At 39.7% G+C, this 21,645-nt stretch overlaps 3 protein-coding genes and 1 non-coding gene across 6 annotated transcripts; all 4 read right to left on the reverse strand.

Moving 5' to 3' along the window:
• Positions 1 to 465: 465 nt before the first annotated feature.
• Positions 466 to 2,898, reverse strand: rbx1 (ring-box 1, E3 ubiquitin protein ligase). Its single transcript, XM_044051542.1, has 5 exons — positions 2,764 to 2,898; positions 1,870 to 1,948; positions 1,299 to 1,369; positions 765 to 850; positions 466 to 614 (listed from the first exon to the last, which is right to left on the reverse strand). Exons 1-5 carry the CDS (start codon positions 2,839 to 2,841, stop codon positions 602 to 604), a joined length of 327 nt encoding a protein of 108 aa, XP_043907477.1. The 5' UTR covers positions 2,842 to 2,898; the 3' UTR covers positions 466 to 601.
• Positions 2,899 to 3,080: 182 nt separating this feature from the next.
• Positions 3,081 to 3,152, reverse strand: trnaq-cug. The gene has a single exon. It is a non-coding gene; the product is annotated as a tRNA-Gln (tRNA).
• Positions 3,153 to 3,335: 183 nt separating this feature from the next.
• chadla (chondroadherin-like a) lies at positions 3,336 to 10,589 on the reverse strand. The gene is made up of 11 exons (XM_044050277.1): positions 10,281 to 10,589; positions 9,794 to 9,952; positions 8,806 to 9,000; positions 8,557 to 8,712; positions 8,275 to 8,420; positions 7,110 to 7,348; positions 6,478 to 6,743; positions 5,885 to 6,224; positions 5,420 to 5,772; positions 4,493 to 4,659; positions 3,336 to 3,716 (listed from the first exon to the last, which is right to left on the reverse strand). The coding sequence occupies exons 1-11, from the start codon at positions 10,299 to 10,301 to the stop codon at positions 3,410 to 3,412; spliced, it is 2,349 nt and encodes a 782-aa protein (XP_043906212.1). The 5' UTR covers positions 10,302 to 10,589; the 3' UTR covers positions 3,336 to 3,409.
• A 64-nt stretch (positions 10,590 to 10,653) lies between these two features.
• On the reverse strand, positions 10,654 to 20,103 carry rangap1a (RAN GTPase activating protein 1a). Of its 3 annotated transcripts, none has more exons than XM_044051737.1 (16): positions 20,001 to 20,103; positions 18,597 to 18,716; positions 18,292 to 18,419; positions 17,807 to 17,866; positions 17,463 to 17,642; positions 16,872 to 17,006; positions 16,284 to 16,442; positions 15,681 to 15,794; positions 15,354 to 15,453; positions 15,033 to 15,117; positions 14,204 to 14,357; positions 13,894 to 14,010; positions 13,694 to 13,799; positions 13,126 to 13,214; positions 12,854 to 12,975; positions 10,654 to 11,285 (listed from the first exon to the last, which is right to left on the reverse strand). In XM_044051737.1, the coding sequence occupies exons 2-16, from the start codon at positions 18,706 to 18,708 to the stop codon at positions 11,204 to 11,206; spliced, it is 1,743 nt and encodes a 580-aa protein (XP_043907672.1). In that variant the 5' UTR covers positions 18,709 to 18,716; positions 20,001 to 20,103; the 3' UTR covers positions 10,654 to 11,203. The 3 variants fall into 3 exon arrangements, with proteins under 3 accessions (XP_043907672.1, XP_043907674.1, XP_043907673.1); XM_044051739.1 differs by having other exon boundaries at positions 12,811 to 12,975; XM_044051738.1 differs by having other exon boundaries at positions 19,996 to 20,103.
• Between the last annotated feature and the right edge of the window lie 1,542 nt (positions 20,104 to 21,645).

Raw genomic sequence — 21,645 nt, forward strand, 5'->3', positions numbered from 1 at the left:
TCACCAGAGGAGAGTAGGAAGAACCATAGCAAATTTAACACGCAAAATGTCCATGTAGAACTGCAGTGCTTTTCTCAAAAAACCTTTTTTCCTTCATTTTAAATAGTTAAAACAGTATTTTAACATGCAGTAAGTTGTATTTTATTTATGATTATCCTCTCCTCAGTTAGCAGATAAACATTTTGGACAACAAAAACTGATGCTTTGGATGCATCTGCTTTAATACATTAGTTGCAGTAGACTCAGGTGACTGATTAGCTGAAGTCAGGACCTTGTGTATTTTCAGCCAACTTCATCTAAACAGAGCACAGAGCAGATGATTTGTATTTCCTTCTGAGAATATAAGACGTTTGTCTCTGATGTTCAGTGGAGGCTCTTCATTCGCTCCCAAAGATGATTAGGACATCCTCGGTTTCACAGAATCATCACAAACCACTACTACTCACTCACACAAGGAAACCTAACTGTGTTGTGACAATATTTTATTCATGTACATATCCAAAACAAAGACATGGCTGTAAAATTATTAGGACTACAGGCAGATTGGAACAGGGGCAGAATGATGATATATGCTAAAGCAAAGAAACAACTACACAGCCAGTTAGTGTCCATATCTGTGAAGAGAGAGAGAGAGAATGTTGTCAATACAAATGTTAATCAAAAAAATACTGACATACCACACTTCATCCACAGATATTTAACAAGAGCCATACAGCTGAACTACACATTCAAGGATGACACGATTTTAAATCAATAGTTCTTACTTCTGAAACTCCCACTCCCTGTTGTCCAGAGGGCACACCTGTCTGGTTTTCAGCCAGCGAGAAATACAGTGGAAATGGAAGGCGTGCTGGAAATGGAAAGATATACAGATGAGGACACATGATTATACCATTTATCCATCATGCACAACTATATTGTTTTACTTTTCAGACTAATCTTTGCAATAATACCCCCTTAAAAATAAGTTGTACAGGATATGATTACATATTGTACTAAAATGTAATTATAATAGCTGCCAGAATTGAACTGACTTCTGATAAGATCAGAGGAAGTCGACTTCTCTTATAATATACAATACTGGTCAAACTCACTGGATTGGATATCAGCAAAGGAAAATGTAAGATCCTGTACAATTTAATCTTTGGAATCAGAATAACTGTTGGTAAGCCAAAACTGCTCATTAGGTTCCTTAATAAACTTTCATTTTCTGGAAGATTCTCAAGAGTGTGATGTCGGTACCAGACAAAACAATGATATCAAGACATCCGTTGTCGGAGACAGGTTAGGAAACTTACATTGCAGACACCCCAGGCCACAGTGCACTCTTCAGAAGTGGCAGAAGCTTGGTTGGCCTGGCATTCTATACCTAAAGAGGGGAAGGAGACGTATGTTAAGCGCCACAAAACTGCCACACACGTGTCACGGATGTTTGGAGTGTGACAAGTAGAGCTGCAACTAACGATTATTTTCATAATCGATTAATCTGTTGATTATTTTCTCGATTAATCGCTTGGTCCATAAAATATCAGAAAACCTTAAAAGAAAATGTTGACCGGTGCTCTTCAAACCTGGAAATGATGATGTTATCAAATGTCTTGTTTTGTCCACAAACCAAAGTGATTAACTTTTAATGGTTTCTTTGTTATCCAGAGCAAAGAAATGAAGAAAATATTCACATTTAAGAGGCTTAAACAATCGGAAATCATGAAAAAAACTTCAAACCAATTAATCAATTATCAAAATAGTTGTCGATTAATTTAGTAATCGATTCATTGATTAATTGTTTCAGCTCTAGTGATATCATGTTTCTGCAGTTTTACATTCTTTAAATTAGTCAGGGGAGTCAATGTTATAAAGTGAACTCACAGAGATCCATGATGTGGTTTCGACAGATAGCACAGTTATCTACGACAATGTCCCACGCCCACAGAGCCACGGCATTCCACTAGAGAGAAACGACAACAATGAATTTCAAACTTCATGTCAAAAAACAAACAAACAAACAGATATCACTTTTTCTGAATTATTCTGAACTAAATTCTTCAGAATTGAAATGACACTCGGGCTGGTAGTACAGAGTGTGGACTACCGTGGACCAGCACTAGTAGTGCCAGAGTACTGTAGAGTACCGTTTTGACATGGATGTTGCAGATGTGAATTGAAAACGAAACATTATACATGCATATAAATAAATATATAAAGTATTTATCTAGATATTTTTGATGTGTTGTCACGGCTTATTTTCACCTCCTTAAACGTCCACCATAAACTGTGGACTTATGTAAAGCTATATAACCGTAATAAGATATGTACCTTTGTGAAAGCACAGTGAAGTAAAAAGATTGAACACAAACTGAATATAAATATTACTGTTTGTATTTATTAGGAAATAAACAGCTTAAGCCTCTATTGGACGGACGATGTCGGCAAATGCATTTCAGCTAAGCTAATCTAATTCGTAAGGAGCTTTAGTGTAAATACGACAACGGTAAATGAGGAATCACGTCTACCTTGCGGTGAGTGGTCTATATGTTAAATTCACCGATGTCCGTCACATCGTCTTGTTGTCCAAAAAGGCTATCTACCCCAAAAGGAGAAGTGCTAATTCATGCCCTGTTTGATTCAAGCTAACAGCTAACGACGTTAGCCTCGAATCCGTGGTGTGTTAGCAAGAGTATGCTAACGGCAGGTAGCTTGTTATTGGCGGTCAGTTGCCACTGCAGACAGGGTTTAAACAATATAAGGGACACGGTGCCTTACCTTCTTCACTTCGAATCGTTTCTTGCTTGTTCCGCTATTTGTACCGCTCGGTGTATCCACATCCATCGCTGCTGCCATTATGAACGTTAAAGTTGAATGCGACGAACAGAAATAACCCGGAAGAAACTTGCTGATTTCCGTTAGCGTATTAGCTCATTAGTTACGGGCTGTGGCGATGGATGTATTAAAAGTATTTACTGCGATGTATTGTCAATAGGTAGATGTTTAGTATGGAGTGATAATTAGTCGATTAAACAACTACGTATTTTATTGCCTTTGATCTTAAGATGACTGACGAAAACACAAAAAAATATTTCAGGTTCCACCGAGATTTGAACTCGGATCGCTGGATTCAGAGTCCAGAGTGCTAACCATTACACCATGGAACCAGTTATTATTTGAGGCATACATGTAGTCTTATAAAGTCAGCTGTGGTGGTATTTCACTGTGCCAGTTGGGAAACACACTCACAAACGGGGCATATTTCCTACCATACCAAATAAACTTCTATATACAAACAGCAGGTAAATTCCACACAGTTGCAGTCAAAACTGTTTTAATTAGGACAAAAATAATAACAAACAGTAATCAGTAACATTATGACCCAGTTTAACAATAACAATTATTTTATTATAATATTCACTTTTCATGGTGCTTTCTTTTTTTTTGCCACCTTTTTAGCCACAGTTTTTCTCCGAGCTTGGTTCTTGGTTGGGTTGTGTGGTTTAGTTTTGGGCTTTGCAGGTTTAGCTTTGGCTCCCACCACAGCCTTTGAGAGAATGGTTTTGGGGGTCTTCACTTTTGTAGGGTTGGGGTCCACAATGACCTGCTGTGGATGAGTGCTGCTCTCTGGACATGACGCAAAGATCTGGACTTCCCAGACCTTCTGACCCTTGAGGTCAGGAGGGTGACCACACGTGGCAGTTACCTCCAAACTCGCTTTCTCCATCCACCTGATACCCAGACACAAAGAGACAGAGAGAGTCAGGCTGTTATCTTGTTTCATTGTGCATAAATAATCTTCAAGACAGTTGGAAAACCATTTCAGGTGACTACCTCATGAAGCGATGCAAAGCTGTAATCAAAGCGAAAGATGGCTACTTTGAAGAATCTACAATATAAAACATATTCATTTCTTTTTTCTTTACTACATAATTCCATGTGTCCCTTGATAGTTTGGATGTCCTCAGTATTAATTTACAATGTAGAAAATTAAGAAATAAAAAGCACTGAATGAGAAGGTGTCCAAACATTTGACTGGTACTGTATATACTATATACTATATATATGTGTGTGTAAACACATGTACTATATACTACACACACACATATATATACATATATATATATATATATATATATACACATACAGAATTTTACTAAATATAAACATATACACACATAAGAATGGGTAATAATAATAGTTCGTAGTCATAATGGTTCAGGTTTATTAATTTCAATCTACGAGGGATGTGAGTATATATACTTTTAACTAATACGCATATATATAACTTACAATATCCTCGTCATTGACAGGTGCTGTAATGTATTATGTGAGTAACTCACAAGGTGGCAACTGTATTTATCAATAGTTTTAGGAAGAGCCTAAAAAACATTACTACTGGCGATAAATGTCCTTTGAATGATGAGGATCCTTTCCTTCTTTTTACTGTTGTGGCAACCTTTCTTGGTCAAATGACGCACAATCCTTTATTTCATTCTGCACTGACCTGCGTAGGGGCAGCAGAGCACAGTCACACTGCAGGGGGTTGTCCTGCAGGTCGATCACCTCCAGGCCCGTGAGGAGGTTCAGCTCAGGAAGTGTCTCCAGTTGGTTCCCTCTCAGGGTGAGAGCTCTCAGCTCAGCACCCAGACCTGCCAGAGCGTCTCTGGACATCTGGAGGGAAGAAAAATACAAAGAGCTGAACATCATTGCCCTGCTTCTTCAGCTGTGTCATCGATGTCATAACTAATATTCAAACAACACTGTGTGTATCTTAAGAACAGATTGCGTTCATGCATGGTCAGGAATGTGGACACATGTCCCCAAACCACCTCTGATTATAGATTTTGTGATCGGATCTGAGGATGCATTCAATATTAATTTCATATTCATAATATTTTTTTCAAAATAGCCTTATAGTTGTTATACCTCTGTTAGAACTTCTAAACTTGAATGTATACAGCACTAATGCAGGGGCAACCGGGTACAAACAACATTCATGCGGTCAAACTGCTGAAAGACCAGTAGAATTAAATTCTAAAACTTTTCGTGGGCCCCTCTTTGTGTTTTTGGCCGTCACATTTTAGCAGCACAATGTTGCTGCTGCCTCCATCTATTTTGAAATAGAACAAAACACTTCCTGTGTACATTGCAGGAATGTCACTGGGCAACATGAGCTCCAAACAGCACTATAGTGAGAAAGTCGTGTGGCACTGACTCATTTGACAATGGTTTGAATAAACAGTTATGCCCTACAGTTTTCAGGGTGAAAACACTGTCCCAATACTAATGTTTTTCTTCAGGTTAGGTTTCCTTCAAATATTGGCTCCAATAATTATGATATAATGGATTAAATTAAACTAAAGAAGTAAAACAAAAGTATTCAGAATATGATGTATAATGATGTACAGGAAACATGGGACATCTCTTGTACCTTCTCCATGCCCACATGATCCATGTAAAGCCTCTTCAGACACTGGGATACAGGCTGGAATGCTTTCGGTCCCACCCAGCGAATAGAATTGTGAGACAGGTTGAGCTCCTCCAGATTAGGGACATTGGACAGTGCGTGGGTTGGCACTTCTGTCAGTTGATTTGAATCCAGGTGAAGTGTACCAAGGTAAGCAGACTCCAAAGCTCCGTTGGCAATAGCAGTCAGAGAGTTATTAGTTAAGTACAGTTCCCTCAGTTTAGGGGTTACTGATGACAGCAAACCAGCAGGTTCTAGTTTAGACAAGGCATTTCGTTCCAGGTGTAACACAAACAGACTTGACAGAGGTGCCAGAGCTGCCAGAGAAACACAAAGAGACACAAAATATCTGTGTTTAGGCTCTAGTATTTGTAACTTTTTAATACTTCAACTTACACTAAGCCAGACTAGCTTCGACAGCCCACTGACCTGACCCCCCAGGTAGCTGAGTCAGCCGATTCCCCTCAAGATGAAGGTAGGTAAGGTTGGGGGTTCCAGCAAAGGTTCCAGGGTCCAATGAAGTAAGGTCATTGTCCGAAAGATACAAATAAAATAGCTGTTTCATCCCCCGGAAGGCGCCACTTTCAATTTCGTGGATTTTGCAGAGCTCTAGGTGAAGGGAAACCACTTGATTGGAGCCTGGGAAGCTGTTGGTAGGAAGGTAGTGGAAATGGTTGCTGCGGAGATCAAGGAGCTGCGTCTTGACAGGGAAGCCTCGCGGGACTTTAGTGTGACCCTGCCCCTCACATGTGGCATGCTGGGCTTCAATCTGAGCAGCGTGAAATACAAATTAAACACGATAACAACTTGTCTTTCTTGAATTTATAAACAGTGTTGAACAATTAATATTCTATAGAAGTAGATCTGATTGAGACTATTAACCCCTCAGGAAAATGCTACATTCATCCTTCTACCTAAGCTTCACTAAGAAGACTATGTCTGTGGCTACACACTGGACCTTCAAAACTTGAATACATTTTTAGCCAATGCTGCATTTTCAAATAACACAACCTTGCACTCACATCACAGTCACAGTTAACTGGACACTTGACCTTCTGCCTGGGCTTGGCAGTAGGAACAGAGCTTCCTATACTCTCACTGTCCTCCTCTAACTCGTCCATCAGTGTCTCTCCTCTGCTGCGGCAGCGCAGATTCACAGGAGCCACTGCTTGCAGCAGCTCGTCTGACAGATGAGGAGGTCCAGCACAGGCTCCCAGCAGCTTCACATGCCCAGCACTTGCCCACTGCTTCAGGGGCCTCATGTAGCAGCTACAATAGATAGGGTTGCCTGTAAAGAAATGATGATCAGGAGGAGGTATTAAAGCTACATTCAAACAATTGTCACATGAGTTCACACAATGCTGATTAAGCCTATGGGCTTCACATGACTCTCTTGATATGTAGAGCTGTGTGACATATTGATTTATGTGTTGTCACAAATAACAGAGGAGAATAGCAACTACACGAGTAAAGTGAGGTGGAAGCAAAATTTAGGCTAAGGAATCATCCTGGGTTCTATGAGACACGAGTGAGGTGAAACAAATGTTAAAAGGAGAACTTTACATTCAGGAATTAACTTCAGTTCCCTTGAAACACGAGTGGCAGTGTTTTGGCCACAGAAGTTACACACTGGAGCTTTAAAGAGTGGTTGTACCAGTCAGATTCAGGCTGGCCAGCTCCTTGGGGCCCGTGAGTGGCTCCAAATAACGGAGCTGATTGTGGCTGAGGTCCAAGTGGGAGAGGAGAGGGGCGCCAGACAAAGCCTGGTCCGACAGGTCCTGAAGAGACATGTGGTCCAGGTAGAGGTGTGTTAGCTTTGCCATGGAGACAGATTCTTCCCCGAGGTAGGCCATAGGGTTGTAGCTCATGTCTAGACGTGTGACCTCACTGGGTCTAAACAGAGAGATGAGAGTAAAGTGATCTGAATGACACGTACAGGATTTGGACAACATGACTGCGTTTGTGTTAAGTCTTTCTTAACAACAATATATTAGCTGTACTTAAAACACTGGGGCTTTTGTTTCAATTTTGGCTCTCCGTAATATCAAAGTTACAAGTATAGTGCTCATAAAGGGTTCACATGGCCTTTTGATGTGTGCCCTTTGAAATGAAATTATTTGAAGTGAATTATAACTGAATAGCCATTTTGAATCCATGTATGTGATGAATACAACTACATTTTAGGGTTCATTTATTAAAAAAATTATATGTATGGTGTTTTTTTTTGTTTTTTTAAAATCTTGATATAATGATGGCGTGTGCAGACTTGAACACCTGCAGTAAGCAAGCAGAGTAAGCCAGCTGAATTACCGGGTCTTATATAACTGAGGTGCAAAGAGAAATACAGCTGATTTTAAAGCAACAGGGAGAATCGAATGCTTGATTTCATAAAGAAATACAGTTTCAGAGCCTCAGCACTCCTAATAAAAGCCAGGCTGGCTTGACACTTAGGATGCGTTTATGACAGTAAAGTTAAATGTTAATAAAAATTGTAAAAAAAGAAATGTGTTCTTGAAAAATAAGGGACAAAAAAACAATCCAATGCTTTGCAATATGCCCAGGAAATTATGTTTTGAACTGTACACAAAACGTTCCTGTCGATATAGAGTGTAAATTATTTAGTTAATTGTTTCATTCAGATTTCAGGGTTGTTTGTTTAAGCAACAAAGATAATGAAATATATTTCAAAAGTTTCTACGGTTCTTTCATCTTTTATCGTAAGTATATCTTGGTGGGAGTCCTTAATTTTTATTGAAATTGAAAAAAATGATGGGTCCCTTAAGTAAAAGGTTGTGAACCACCGCTTCAGACTGACCTACCTGGTCATGGTCTGAGTGGGGAAGAACTGCAGCTCATTGTGGTCCAGGCTGAGGCGGCTGAGAGTGAACACGCCAGCGAACGCCTCAGCAGCCAAGTTGTTCAGGGAGTTGTGGCTCAGACGAAGCCACTTGATGTTGTGCAGGCCCTGAAAGAAAGTCAGACCATTGTGTGATCATGTGACTGTACCTAAGGATTATTATCCATTATGTGTCAGCAGTAGCTTTCTGAATTTACACAATTGTCTGTGTTTGTGTTGATACAACAACCATGAGCCTGACTACCTGGAAGGCCATATTGGGGATGTAAACTAGCTGGTTGTGGGTGAGTGCCAGCATGTTGAGAGAGCCCAGCTGTGTGAAGGCACCAGGCTGGATCTCCTCTATACGGTTATGGTCCAGATGCAGCTCCTTCAGGGAGGAGAGGCCATCAAATGACTCCTGCAACACAGAGAGAAAGACAAAATAAGAGACGCTCTTATGATGGTTTAAAATGGTTGGGGGTGCAGTTACTTCAGTGTTTTCTCCTCTCACCTGATAGAGGATATCAATTTTGTTGTAGGCCAGATTTAGGGAGACGACGCGGCTCAGTGTCCGGAAAGCTCCCTCTTTCACCTTGATGATATTACAGCGCTGCAGGTTGAGGTGGGTGAGGTAGGGGGTGAGTACAAACGCTCCTCTGGGCAGCATCTGCAAGTTGTTGTTCCTCAGGTCCAGCTTTACTGTAATCTGTGAGGGCGACGGATGGACAATATATGTGAAACAGAGGCATAGCTTTCTAATAATGGTATATACATTACATTCACGCAGCTCCTAAGCAGAATAAACTGCATGTAAGAGGTACAGTGTGCAAAATGTAGCCACATTCAAAGGTGAAGCTGTATGTTGCAGATGAATATTCTTCACCTCATTTGGCATAAAAACTCAAAAGATGTTTTGTTTGTCTACAAATTGTGGCTTCCATGAACTCAGGCAAATCCTGATGCAAATCTAAAAGAATCATTCTGGGATAATGAAAAACAATTCATACAATGAAGTGTACGCAACAATTTTTTCCAAAAACTTTAACTTCTACAGGTTTTATTCAGTGTTCAGTAATTGTCAACTTGTCTGCTAGAGTATTTATCTTATATATTATTATCGTTAGGATTTTGTTTTTACTCTTTAGAACCGCTACACACACTATTTGGTGTTGTCAATCACCTGTTTTACCAATAGATGCATTTTCTTTTTTATCTTTGTTACTTCACCCCAAGTGAAGTATTGTTTTTGGTGGCTGTGTCCACTGTGCATCCGCACTTGCCAACATGACCAACAGAGGCCGCCAGAGGCTTGTTGCATGAATGGGGTGAAGTATGCCATCTCTGATTGCCTTGTTAAATGCAAAGTGAATGGACCATTAGAATAGGTACAACTGTTGTTGTACTGTATGCAGTGATATTGAAGAACTCTTACATTCCTCCCTCAGACCACTGTGTGAAGTCAAAGAGAAGTCACTACACTTCCCAGGTGAATTTCTTACCTCATCTACAGTTGGGGGAACCAAAGTCAGGTTCTTGCCAACACAGGTGACGGTGAGTTTAGTGCTGTCACAGCTGCACAGCCTGGGACATTTCCCCGCCTCAGTGGGCAACGTTTGCACTAAAATCAGCATGAAGAGCGCAGCAGTGCAGAAGTTCATCTGTGCCAGAAAAACATGAATTAAATATAACAATGCTGCTGTGAAAACTTCACAACAGAAGTAAATGCAAAGTTCAAACTACAGCTGATGACAGTTAAAATCTGACTTCTTAGACACTTAGTGTATGCATTACTTATTATTTAACAAAGTTGTATAGCTACAACCTTCCTTTCACATGATGGAACAAAAGGGAAATATTAATTTCAATATTAAAAAAAGCTAAACATACTATGTATGATATAACAAAATGAAATCTATAACTTAATTACTCAAGTATGTTCCAAGCCACAGGTTCATATAAACCTACATAAAAACACAAACATCTTACCCTCGAGCAGAAAGACAGCATCCGTTTGGTTGAATTAAAAGTGAACCTGCTGGTTTGTGCCTCAGTCACCTGCCGTTAACTGTGCTCATGTCCAGCACAGAGTTCTAGTGATGCAAAAAAACCAAACAAGGGTTTGAAAAATTCTTTCACTCTGACCCCTGATCCTTGTGCCCCCTCAGTGCAAATTAACACCTTGGCTTCACAATTTGGGTCCAGTTAGAGGAGCTGAAACTCTGTGGGCAAACGACTGTAGTGCACTTCTTAATTCTTTTAACACCCAGACAAAACCTCTCAAAATCTTGCCATTTAATTTAAAAAGAACACAATAATAAAAAATTACAATGCAAAAAAACTCACACACAAATCCAAAAACTCTGCACTTTGTGCCTAATGTTTGATTTTAATCCCTTGTTTTTGTTGAAATATACAGTCTTATGTGGAAACCCCCCACTCACAATTAATAAAATTGTTAACTAAATTTCAAAACCATTTAATATAAAAGACAGAATAGTAAATGTGTCAAAATGAAATAGAAAATGTACAGCAGCTGAGTCCGGCGTCTATCCTGGTCAGAAAGTCTCTGTGCTCCAGTCATGTGTCACAAAAGCAGTGCGCAACACACAGGTTATGTGGGAAGTGAGGCCTTGTCGTCTTTTTAACCAGAACATTAAGAGCATGAAGACTAAGGTATCAGTGCTGTGCTGTGGTTGTATACGAGTGTACCTGATGTACTTCACCACCACAAGAGTATAATCTACTTCAAAACATTAAGTATTTAAGTCCAGTCCAGGAAGCAGAGATGGTCGTAGCAGAGGGACAGAGGTGACTCGAGTGGGGAAAAGCCTCAGAGGAGAGTCTCCTTCTCAAAAACTGCTCTGTTTAACTTCTTCACTTTAAGTTCAGTGTATGTGAACATCCAGTCCTCAGCATTTAGACTTGACACTCTGCAGTGTTGACAGGAGGCTGTTTTTTGCATTACCACACGACTGCAGAGTCTTGTTGTTACTGTGAAGGGCGGAAAAAAAATTCAAATGAGTTGTACAGTGCATTTCAAATCAATGTATTAAATAATGACTTGATCAATTCATTTAACAATTTATAAATGCAATTAAAGATGGCACACCGCTTACGACTACAGGAGGCTCAGTTTGAAGTAAAGTGGACAATATTCAACAGTGATGAAGACCACAGGAAAGGTAGAGTAGAACATAGGAACATGGACAGATTGCTTAGAATGTAACTCCCACTTGTTTTTGTGTTTATTTTTCTATATGTTGGTTTTACACCTGCATGAAGAAAAAACTTTCAATAATAACTCAAGTGACATTGTCATCACATGCAGTGAAATACATTAACTATTGCCGTCTCTGAAAGTTCACATACTAATGATCAGTGGCACTATAGTGCGAGTCAGTCCGACATACACTGAATACCTTTTTGTGCATCTCACACCAATATCACTGACTTGAGTATCTACTGATAGTCCACAATTTTTCATTTACAAAATTAAACTTTCAGCTTAAACTAAGTCCACACAGCTGTGCACCCGTTCTGATCACGTGTCGTTGCTTAGTGAAGCATTTATGTGATGATAAGGGTGATTTTTTTTATGTTTTTATTTTCTACCCCAATATCTAGTCAAATGACTTTGACCAATATCTAATTGAGTTTCCCAACCCTGGTCACACTGCCCTGCATGTTTTAGATGTTGCCCTGCTCCAACACACCTGATTCAGATGAACAGCTCGTTATCAGGCTCCTGCAGAACTTGACTTCATAACGACCTGACCATTTGAATCAGGTGTGTAGGGAAACGCTGATCTAATTACTATGACCTATACTGAATATCCCATTAGCTCATTCCTACTGAGTAGAGCATCATTGTGAATTAATACAGAACTGAAAAGTCCAGAACAAATGTGCAGTTTCAGCACACAACCCAACTGTAAAACAAACAAACAAGAAAATACAGGAGAAAAGAGTTTGTTTTATCTTTGAGCTGCAGTTGGGAAATTATTTAAGAAACACACTTTAAAGTGTTGGTGTTTTGTAGCAGTGCATTGTATGTAGTAGTTTTTAGTGTGGCTCTAGGAATCATCTACGCCATCCTCAGGAAACATAGCAGGACTGTGTTCAATTTTATTTCACTGAAAGTTGTAGTTCACCAGGTAAACTCCCATAAAGCTACCATAAACACTTCCCAAATGTCCTTAATTCGAAGCGGTCAAGAAAATGCTTTTCATTGAGTTTACTGCTTACAACAATCATTTAGAAAATAAATAAATAAAATTAGCAAAAAAGCTGTTGGATGCACACTTTAATTTCTTAGGATGACCAGTTGATTTGTATTACTAACTAAACCAGGCTTGAAATCCTTCAGGAAAATGAAAGCGTTAAGTTATCAACATATTCCCATTCCACCACTAAAATACGCATCCACTAGTGTGTGTCCACCACCAAGTGCATAAACATTCAGGTACTGTATGTGCATCGTTCCTAAATATGGGATTGTAATCCAGCCGTTGAGTACCTGCATGCTGCCTGCTGATTGGCTCATTCTGTCACGTCCTTACCGGGACATGAAGGCCTCGAGCACAGCTACACTCTCTTTGGGAAAGTATTCCTGCTGAACGACGTGCTCCAGGACATGGAGGTGGCCGGGAACCACGAGCACAGGCTTCACTTTGTTCTCACTCTGAGTGGGGACACAGGGATGGACAGTGGACATGGAGACAAATGAAGCACAGGTGGGAGGGTTTGGGGAAAGAGAGCAGTGTTGGACAACTATAGGTGAATGCAGTGAAAAGATGAAAGTGAGTAATGTGGGAATATAGATAAGACATACCTTGATAAGTCCAAGCAGCACTAACAAAGCTGATACAAAGCCGATGCCTTGGAAGGTTGGGCAGGAAAAGGCTTTCTTCAGAAGAGCATCTGTGATGAAATAGGTTGAGTTCATAGAGTGCACGTAAAAGTGGACGTAGTATTCTGGTTGGAAAACAAACTCTTTTTAAAGCCTCCTACCCAAAATTCACAGGTGTCACCTGCAACCAGTGACATATTGGAGTGCTGTATTTTCTCATCTACTTTCTTCCATCCAGGAAAATAATTAGCAAAATCAACATCATGTTCTATTGAAGAAGACCTGAAACTAACAAGAGAGACCATTCTCTCCTCAGGGCAACGATAACTGATGAATCAAGTAAAAAGTAGGCTAATGTTTCCCAAAGACTTTCATAGAAACAACTTAATTTTTCCAACAAGTGGAGTCGCCCCCTGGTGTCCAACTTCCTGATCTTCACTTTTAAAACCACAAGACTACATCAGTTTTTATTGTATATAAGTTAAAGACAAACTTGGAAAAACAAAAAGGACATCATGTTTCACGTTAAGGCTTAGTCAAAGTGTCTCACCGATACTGTCCAGCACTGCATTCTTAACGTCAATATTCTCCTCCTTGTATACGGACGCAATCTTGAGGAAGGTTTCAGCTGCTTTTGTAGGATCGGTTAGATCCACCTTGACACAGAGATGGCACAAGTTATTACTTTTGGCTCTACCGCACCTCTCAGCCCTGCAGTCCTGAAGGTGAAAACCTAAGCTTGAGTTTTACCTCCTGCTCGATCAGAATGGCTCTCTTGGCTCCCAGTTTGAGAAGTTTGTCTGGAGATGGGAAGCTGAGGAAGGACGACACGTCAGGTGGCCGAGGTGCGCACACAGGTGTGGAAAACTTAAGAGGGGAGAGAACAGAAAGTCATTTAACCGCAACACACATAATATAGATAAGCTACCATATACTCGACTGCAATCTTTTTATTTCTGACTGTTGTGCAATTAACAGTACACATGTCAGTAATGTTAACAGATATTAACTACCGCAATAAAAATGACTTAATTATATTATGATCCCACATTTAACTGACCTTGTTTCCACTGCTTTCCTCTTCATCCTCTTCTTCCTCTTCCTCCTCTATTTCCTCCTCATCCACTTCCTCGTCATCCTTCTCTTCATCTTCATCATCTTCGTCCTCATCATCGTCGTCATCCTCATCCTCCTCTGGCTCACCTTCGTCGTCACTGAAGCAATCGAAGAAGTGATTACATCAAAGTAAGTCAAATTTAACTCTGGGATGAAGAAAAACATGCTCTTTCACATGCAGCATCTGAAAACACGACAGCAACAAAACCCTGGGAACTGCTGGGATGGCTGAAGTTGCTGCAGCTTCACTGAATTAATTAAGGCATTGAACTAAGAAAACAATCAAAACAAAGAAAGTGCCACTTTTCCCTCACCACATCTTTGCTCTTTAATACGTGTGTGGAAAAAAAAAAGAAAATAGATGCATCCTATGCGTAACCAACTAATTTAGGAGCTTCATCAGGATGACAGAGGGCCAATGCTTATTTCAAGTTGACCAAAATTATCAAAGACTGTCCTGAAACCTGATACTTTCTTCTCTGTGCAACGCGGTCACACCCGTAAAAACAGATGTGTGTTGCAACTGTGTCACTCTTGCATGAAGTCTAACAGTCTGACTACTAATTTAAGAGGAACTCTCACACATGTTTTCACTGGATTCCTCATAGTCCATACACCAACTTTTCAGAAAACAGGAGAATCTAAACTGAATGAGATTCCCATGTAGACCAGCATCTGCTCTTGCATATCATGAAAAAGCAAGAGATTCAGAGAATCGCCAGATGAGAGTTCACCAACAAAAAAGCCGGTGATAAAAAGCCCAACATGATTACCTGAGGGATCCTAAAAGATCACCCATGTTCATGCCTTCCATGATGTCTTTCAGAGCTTTGCAGCCATTGTCTCCAAGGTAGTTACCTGAAAACCATGAAATCATTTTACACAGTGAAGTCACATTAAAAAAAGACAGTCACAAATAAACACAAATCAGAAGGCATCTATTCTTCTTTAGCCACTGATGGAAACGTAAGCGCCGACTGTTTTAAAATGATATATGCACCTCATTAAGAAGTGAATCATTTAACCAGACCAGCAAAACCAGAGGTTCACCCAACTCCAGTATGAACAGGTAGATGTTATTTGCTACTTTGTACCATTTAGATCCAGCTTCTGCAACTGGTCCTTGTCCTTTACTGCGTGTGCCACAGCCAAAGCTGCCTCTTCTGTGATCTCGCCAAATGACAGATTGAGTTCCTTTAAAGAAAAAAAGGCAGAAAATACATATAATCTCAAGCAAAGAATGTGCAAAAAAATAAAAGGAAATTACAACTATTTACAGAAGATTTGAGACACACCAAGTCACAACTAGACTGTCCACACCTAATGCAGAGGGTTGCCACATTCAAGCTGATAATGGTTTGCACTTAAAATCAATGAGATCTGAGGCTTTGACCAGTGTCCAGTCTAAAATACAGACTCACCTTGAGGATCGGGAGTCCCTCTGATACAGTCTCTGCCATTGCTGTGGCTCCTGCTGGCCTCACCAGGCAGTCACCAAAGTTTATTACCTGAATGCTGCGGAGGTGTTTCAGGGCCTGCGAAGGACACAGACATTATCTGCTAAAGCTGCACATAAAATAAAACCCTGCTGAGTGCAAACCAATGTAAAAAAAAAAAAGTATGATGTATATTGCAATTTCAATTGGAGCTGCCGTATTATAGATTTAAGATAAGATAGTCCTTTATTATTCCTACAACTAGAACACTTATAGTATAAACAGTAGCAAAGACAGTAAAGGTAATAAATAATAAACATGCATTTTTAACATCTATGAACATATAATGTAGAAAAATACAGACTATTAAGACAATAAATAAATAGAATAGCATATGCAGTATATACAGTAAAACAAGATAAAGCATTTCCACAACAAACCATCAACAAGACATTATATATAAAATGTGTATTGCATTTTAAATAGCATAGAGGAGTCAAAAACAGAACAATTAATTAGTCATTTTATCTATTCAGAATTAAATCAGCTACCATTTGTGATTTATAGTAATCAATACTGCAGTCTTACCCGAGCCATGGCAATAGCTCCTTTCTCAGTGAAGGTGTTGTCATTGAGGTTAAGGATACGGAGCTTGGTGTTGTGCTGCATGGCTGAGGCCAGTGCAGTCACACCGGCATGATTGATACCATTTTGGGGCATGTGCACCTCCTCTAGACTGCCCATCAGCTGGGAACAAAAGTTACAGTTGTAAAAGTGTGTTAATACAAACCTTTATGTTTCTAAAACAAGTTTGGTTCGGTCTGAAAAAATGAGCCGCAACCTTATAAACTATACCAGGAAGGAGTGCTATATTAGCATCATATACTTTGCTCAACTTATGGAGTAAACATTTAGCATGACACTGAGGTATTCCTCAAAGAGGAGCGATTTGCTTTCACATTTTCTTGCTCTGTTACTCTTACATTACATCACATCACATGTCATTTAGCAGACTTTTATCCAAAGCGACTTACAATGGAATTGAGTACTATCAGCCAGGGGTGGAATCGAACTTGAGACCATTGCTACCATGATGTCTTTCGCACACAGGGTACCGGTCTTAACCACTCCACCCCAGTTCAAAGGTCAAAGGTTAAAGATCGGTTAAACATGTACCTGGAACGCTTGAGCAAGGGCGGTGGCTCCATCATTCTCCAGTCGGTTCCTCCCTGCAACAAACACCTTGAGGCTGAGGGGGGCGCCCTCTGCAGTGGATTTCTTATGACAATGGCTTAACGAAGCAGCCAAGATCTGGGGAGTGCATGAACAGAGATGTGTGTTCAACTGTGATGACCTTCATCCGAGCAGAAGTGGATATCCAATAACACAACAATGCCTGGTGACTTGGGCTACATTCAGATTACCAGCCACTTTGTTCAAATATGTATAATTATAGATCAGACTTGATGGTTCACATTCAAAACTACAAGCACCTTGCATCTGAATATGACTGCCCTCTTAAACAGCACACATGTGAACAAATATTTATGTGCGTCATTAACAGCAACATAAAGCATCATATGAGCAAGAATTAAGTGATTCTGTATTAAAGCGGGAGATGTGCAAGTTAAGATGTACATTTATTTGTTCCCCCAATAGGGGAACTTCAAAAACAGAAGCTATTGCAGCTATCGCAGCTCTAAAGTACGACACTCTCCTTTACGGTTGTTTGATTTTGTCACTTTGGTAATCTGAACATAGCCTTACCTTGCCCCCTCCTATGCCCATGCCACAATTGTTGAGCCGCAGCTCCTGCAGTGTGTAGCAGGCACTGCTTTTGAGCAGTTTCTCGATGCCCTTCACCCCATCTGGCCCAAAGGCATTGTCACTGAGATCTAAAACAGTCAGCTTGGCACCTGCCAGCATCAGAGCATCACCAAGTGAATTCTAGAACACAAATAGAGAAAGAGACTGAGCACAGCGCACAGCAAGAAACAACTGTAACTGTGATGCAAGTTGCCAATACATAACAATTCAGGAAATGGACAATGTGCAATATTTTAGCCCAAACTTGTTTTGATGTGGACAGTAGTGCACAAAAGGTGTATTACCAAGGCGGGTGGAATCTCAGAGCGCAAACGACCGGTGAACATGTCACTCCAATAACAGCACTGAGGAAGAGACAGTAAACATACAGAGTCATGAATATATTCCATAACACTCTTCATGTCACCAATCACACACAACAATAGAATACATAACTCGTTCAAATGCTGTAGCAGAGCATGTCTGTGACCTGTTGTTTTTTTTTTAAACATTGTTCTTGACAATCTGTCACATTATTTACAACTTGGTTTGTACCATAATTCACAATGACTACATGGATAGAGTAAATATTAGAGAAACTGGTCAAGAGAAAATAAATCTGCAAATGTTACGACTGTATCACAACAATACACTTATTTGTATATTGTATCAAGTTGGCATGTTGTTGTTTACACAGCAAAATACCATGTTTGCTAATTAATTACTTACAGTTTTAAAAAAGGTTTTCAATGAGAATGAGTGAATGGTCAACAGTAAACTCTTCTCAAACCTTGAACTCGCTCTTAGTCTTGAGGGCCTTTGCGATGGCCTGTGCTGCCTCCACTCCTATAGTGTTTCCTTCCAACCTCAGGGCCTGTAAACCCTCAAAGTCCTGGATCTCCTTCACCATCGTTTCCACTAGAGAGGAGGAATAAGGCACACATTTAATAGGTAAGAAAAGGGATTTAAGAGGACAGACAGTAATTTATATAAACTACTTGGACACTCAGGTTTAAATACAAAAAAGTGTTCAGTATGTTTCAGCAGTTGTGGCTCATTGATGGTTCAATTGGTTCAATGAGAGCTGATGCCCACCTGATTGGGCATCATCCAGCTTTCTTCCCTGGCCTTTGTAGCTCAGCTCTCCTTCCTCTACACCTGTCTTGGCCAGGGAGTCGGCCAACTGCCCAACAATGTCTGTCGCCATCAGGACACCTGACGGGCAAAAAAATAATTGATTACTTATCAAGAAGGTCATTTTTGGTCATGTTTGTCTGTGAGCAGAATAAGTTGAAAAGGACAGATTGCAATTAAATTTTGTGGGGATGTAGGTTGTGGCCCAAGGAAGGAATTATTAATATTAGATTTTAGCTGCTTTGCTTTTCTATCACAAGGAACAGATAGAAAACCTTCGCATTTAAATAAGATTCTGACCTAATGTTTACCAATCAAGAAATCACAAATTCAGCATTACATCTCTTTGAGAGCATAAAAAAAGTCAACCACCATATAAGAGAAAAACTAGACTGGGAAAAATCACTTGATATTTTTGTCTCTGTGAAAATTGATTACTGTTATGCAGGTTTGGGATGTAGGTGTTTAGTTTGTTCATCAAACACTTAGCAGTAGATAAGATTCCTGAAAGACCCATTCTGTGGTAGTGAATTCAATTCACAAAGTCAGATGAATGTACACTTAAAAAACACATACTCAATCACAAATAAGTATTATATATAATGTATTTCCATTTCTGCTACATTGAAATAATCTAATCTAAATTAGTTTTTCATGATATATTGTAATTAGCTTTCAGTTCTTTTCAGTTCTCTACACAGCAAATAAAGATAGATATCTATGGACTTTTATTACCAACTATATAAAAAACACTGATCACCTAACTGAAGACATTTAAAACACCATAATATACCATTATGATCACCTTTAAAAATCCTATTTACATTTGTTTGGGGGTGTTTAACTTCAGCTCAGATCTTATGAAAGTGCAGTCAGTTATTTCATTGTCAAGCTCGGCTCAAACATGGCTGCCATGTGCTTTCATTTATATACCGGCTTCAGGATTAACAGTCACCGGGGCACAATGTTGTTTTTGATTTTTTTTCCCTCGTCAGCAGCAGTTGACGGTTAGCATTAGCCCGCTGCGCTGCTTCTAACGTTATACTGCACCGACGTGCCGCCGGAGGAGCGTGGACAGGCAATGTTGACAGGTAGGTTCAATGGAAACCCAACGTGGTTCAAATATAGTACAAACGTTTAGTGTGGTGGTTACATGCTGGTAAATATGACTGTTAACCCAGCTAACTAGCAAAGTAACCTGACACAGAACGTGGTCGCAGCTCGGCCTCTCAGATAAACCTCTGCTGTGTACATACACTGCCGTGAGTTAGCATGACCTGTCTCCGCTCCGCCGTTCAAATGTTTCCGACTACAGAATGTTTTTGCTCTCGTACCACAACAGAAGTTAGTATCACTTTACTTTACCAACACTGACTGCTGCGCCAAGTCAATCCAGTCCAGTTAAAGTCATACACTCCCGCTCACCCCTGGTGTTCAAAAACCAAATCCAGCAACACACACACTCGAGGTGACGCGCACAGAACTGGGAGACACGGGACATGTAGTGCAGTAGGACTACAACGGTGCGTTCATGTGCTTCTAAAATGTAGGACAATAAGTCTTAAAACAACACAAAACTAAACAACGAAGATCAGATCATTTAAAAAAAGATAATAAGTCATAATCAAAAGATTGACATGCTTCTAGTGAAGAATTTGTGTGTCCTGGTGTGCTATCACAAGCCTCCTCATTGATTCCAAAAAAATTGAGTATATTTACCAACTCAGACTACCTCAGATATGCATGTGATCCTTTGATAATTACAGTCGACTGGAAAAAGGTTCTGTCCAAGGTAGAGGAAGGCCAGGGCTCAGTGGATACAGTAGTTATGCATCAAATGTTGCCCACAGCTGCTTTGGAAATGCTTCAGATCTTGTGAAGAGAAAAAAGCTTCCAGTTCCTGAACATCTCGAAAGCCAGAGAGAGTCGATAAACTTAACCACATTAGTGTGGTATTGATTGAGAATGCTGATCATTTTTAACAGTATTCATGTGGTGGCTGATGATGTCTCAATCAGACTTGACAACTGAGTCCACAACTCAGTTGTGAATTATCTCTATTGCAACGAAGATGCCCCCAAACCAGCAAATCCTTTACATTTATACCCTTCATATAGTGTCATGATAACCCCCGTATTTAGTCCACATCATTCCAGAATTATTCACATTACTGCCAGACATTATCCTTGAGACTCCAAGGATGACACCAGTCTTTGTCATGTAGCCTTCAGTGAGAGCTTTGCAGATATGTTTTAAATACACTGTGTTATATAAAACCGTTTATAGCTAACAGGGATTGCACACTATATTTTCAGATATATAATTAATATGGCATACGTAAAGACACTAAAACAGATATAACTGTATAAAAAAACAAAGGACAGAATTGCAAGGCACCAACTATATAAATAAAAGACAAAAAAAAACTTTTCTTCTGTTTTTTATTCCTTGTAGATACACAGATAAGCAATGCTGAGTACAAACAACTAACCAACAAAGCACTCAAATTCAAAGATGTAGTTGACTTCAAAACAACATGAATGTCAGACTATTATTAATTGTTTGTTCCTATATAGGTGCATGTATTATTTTCTTTAATTTAATATGGATATAGATTGCAGGATATGATAAATGATGATTATGATACATTTTGTGTTTGTTTTAATTGTCTCCGGGTTTTTTTTCTTTCATTCTTTTTATTATCATGTTAAATAAATAAATAGGCTATCTACATTTGTGATTACTTTACCTCATACTCATAACTATGCTAAAACACAATAATACATTGATCAAATAAATAAATTGTCCTATTCTTCAATGAGAGAGAGAGAGAGAGAGAAAGAGAGAGAGAACCATGGACAGGTTGCCAGTTACACACAGAGATGATTTATTCACATCTACAGTTAATTTAGTGTGTACAATACAACTATGTGTTTGGGAAGAAACCAGCCACACTCCGTGCGGAAATGCCCTTGTGAACTTTGAACTCTGAACCTCTGCGCCGCCGTGT

The sequence above is a fragment of the Solea senegalensis genome, linkage group LG19, assembly GCF_019176455.1.
Source record: "Solea senegalensis isolate Sse05_10M linkage group LG19, IFAPA_SoseM_1, whole genome shotgun sequence".
In the NCBI taxonomy this organism is placed as follows: Eukaryota; Metazoa; Chordata; class Actinopteri; order Pleuronectiformes; family Soleidae; genus Solea; species Solea senegalensis.

Excerpts from the sequence above, each read along its gene's own strand:
- rbx1 (XM_044051542.1), bottom strand. The coding sequence starts at position 2,841 with ATGGCAGCAGCGATGGATGTGGATACACCGAGCGGTACAAATAGCGGA. Across the intron at positions 1,949-2,763 it reads AACGATTCGAAGTGAAGAAG|TGGAATGCCGTGGCTCTGTG; the intron begins GTAAGGCACCGT and ends GTTTCTCTCTAG. Across the intron at positions 1,370-1,869 it reads AAACCACATCATGGATCTCT|GTATAGAATGCCAGGCCAAC; the intron begins GTGAGTTCACTT and ends TCCCCTCTTTAG.
- chadla (XM_044050277.1), bottom strand. The coding sequence starts at position 10,301 with ATGCTGTCTTTCTGCTCGAGG. Across the intron at positions 8,713-8,805 it reads AAATTGATATCCTCTATCAG|GAGTCATTTGATGGCCTCTC; the intron begins GTGAGAGGAGAA and ends TCTGTGTTGCAG. Across the intron at positions 5,773-5,884 it reads TCAGCTACCTGGGGGGTCAG|CTCTGGCACCTCTGTCAAGT; the intron begins GTCAGTGGGCTG and ends TTTCTCTGGCAG.
- rangap1a (XM_044051737.1), bottom strand. The coding sequence starts at position 18,708 with ATGGCGACAGACATTGTTGGGCAGTTGGCCGACTCCCTGGCCAAGACA. Across the intron at positions 16,443-16,871 it reads CCCTTGCTCAAGCGTTCCAG|CTGATGGGCAGTCTAGAGGA; the intron begins GTACATGTTTAA and ends TTTTGTTCCCAG. Across the intron at positions 15,795-16,283 it reads GAGCTATTGCCATGGCTCGG|GCCCTGAAACACCTCCGCAG; the intron begins GTAAGACTGCAG and ends TGTCCTTCGCAG.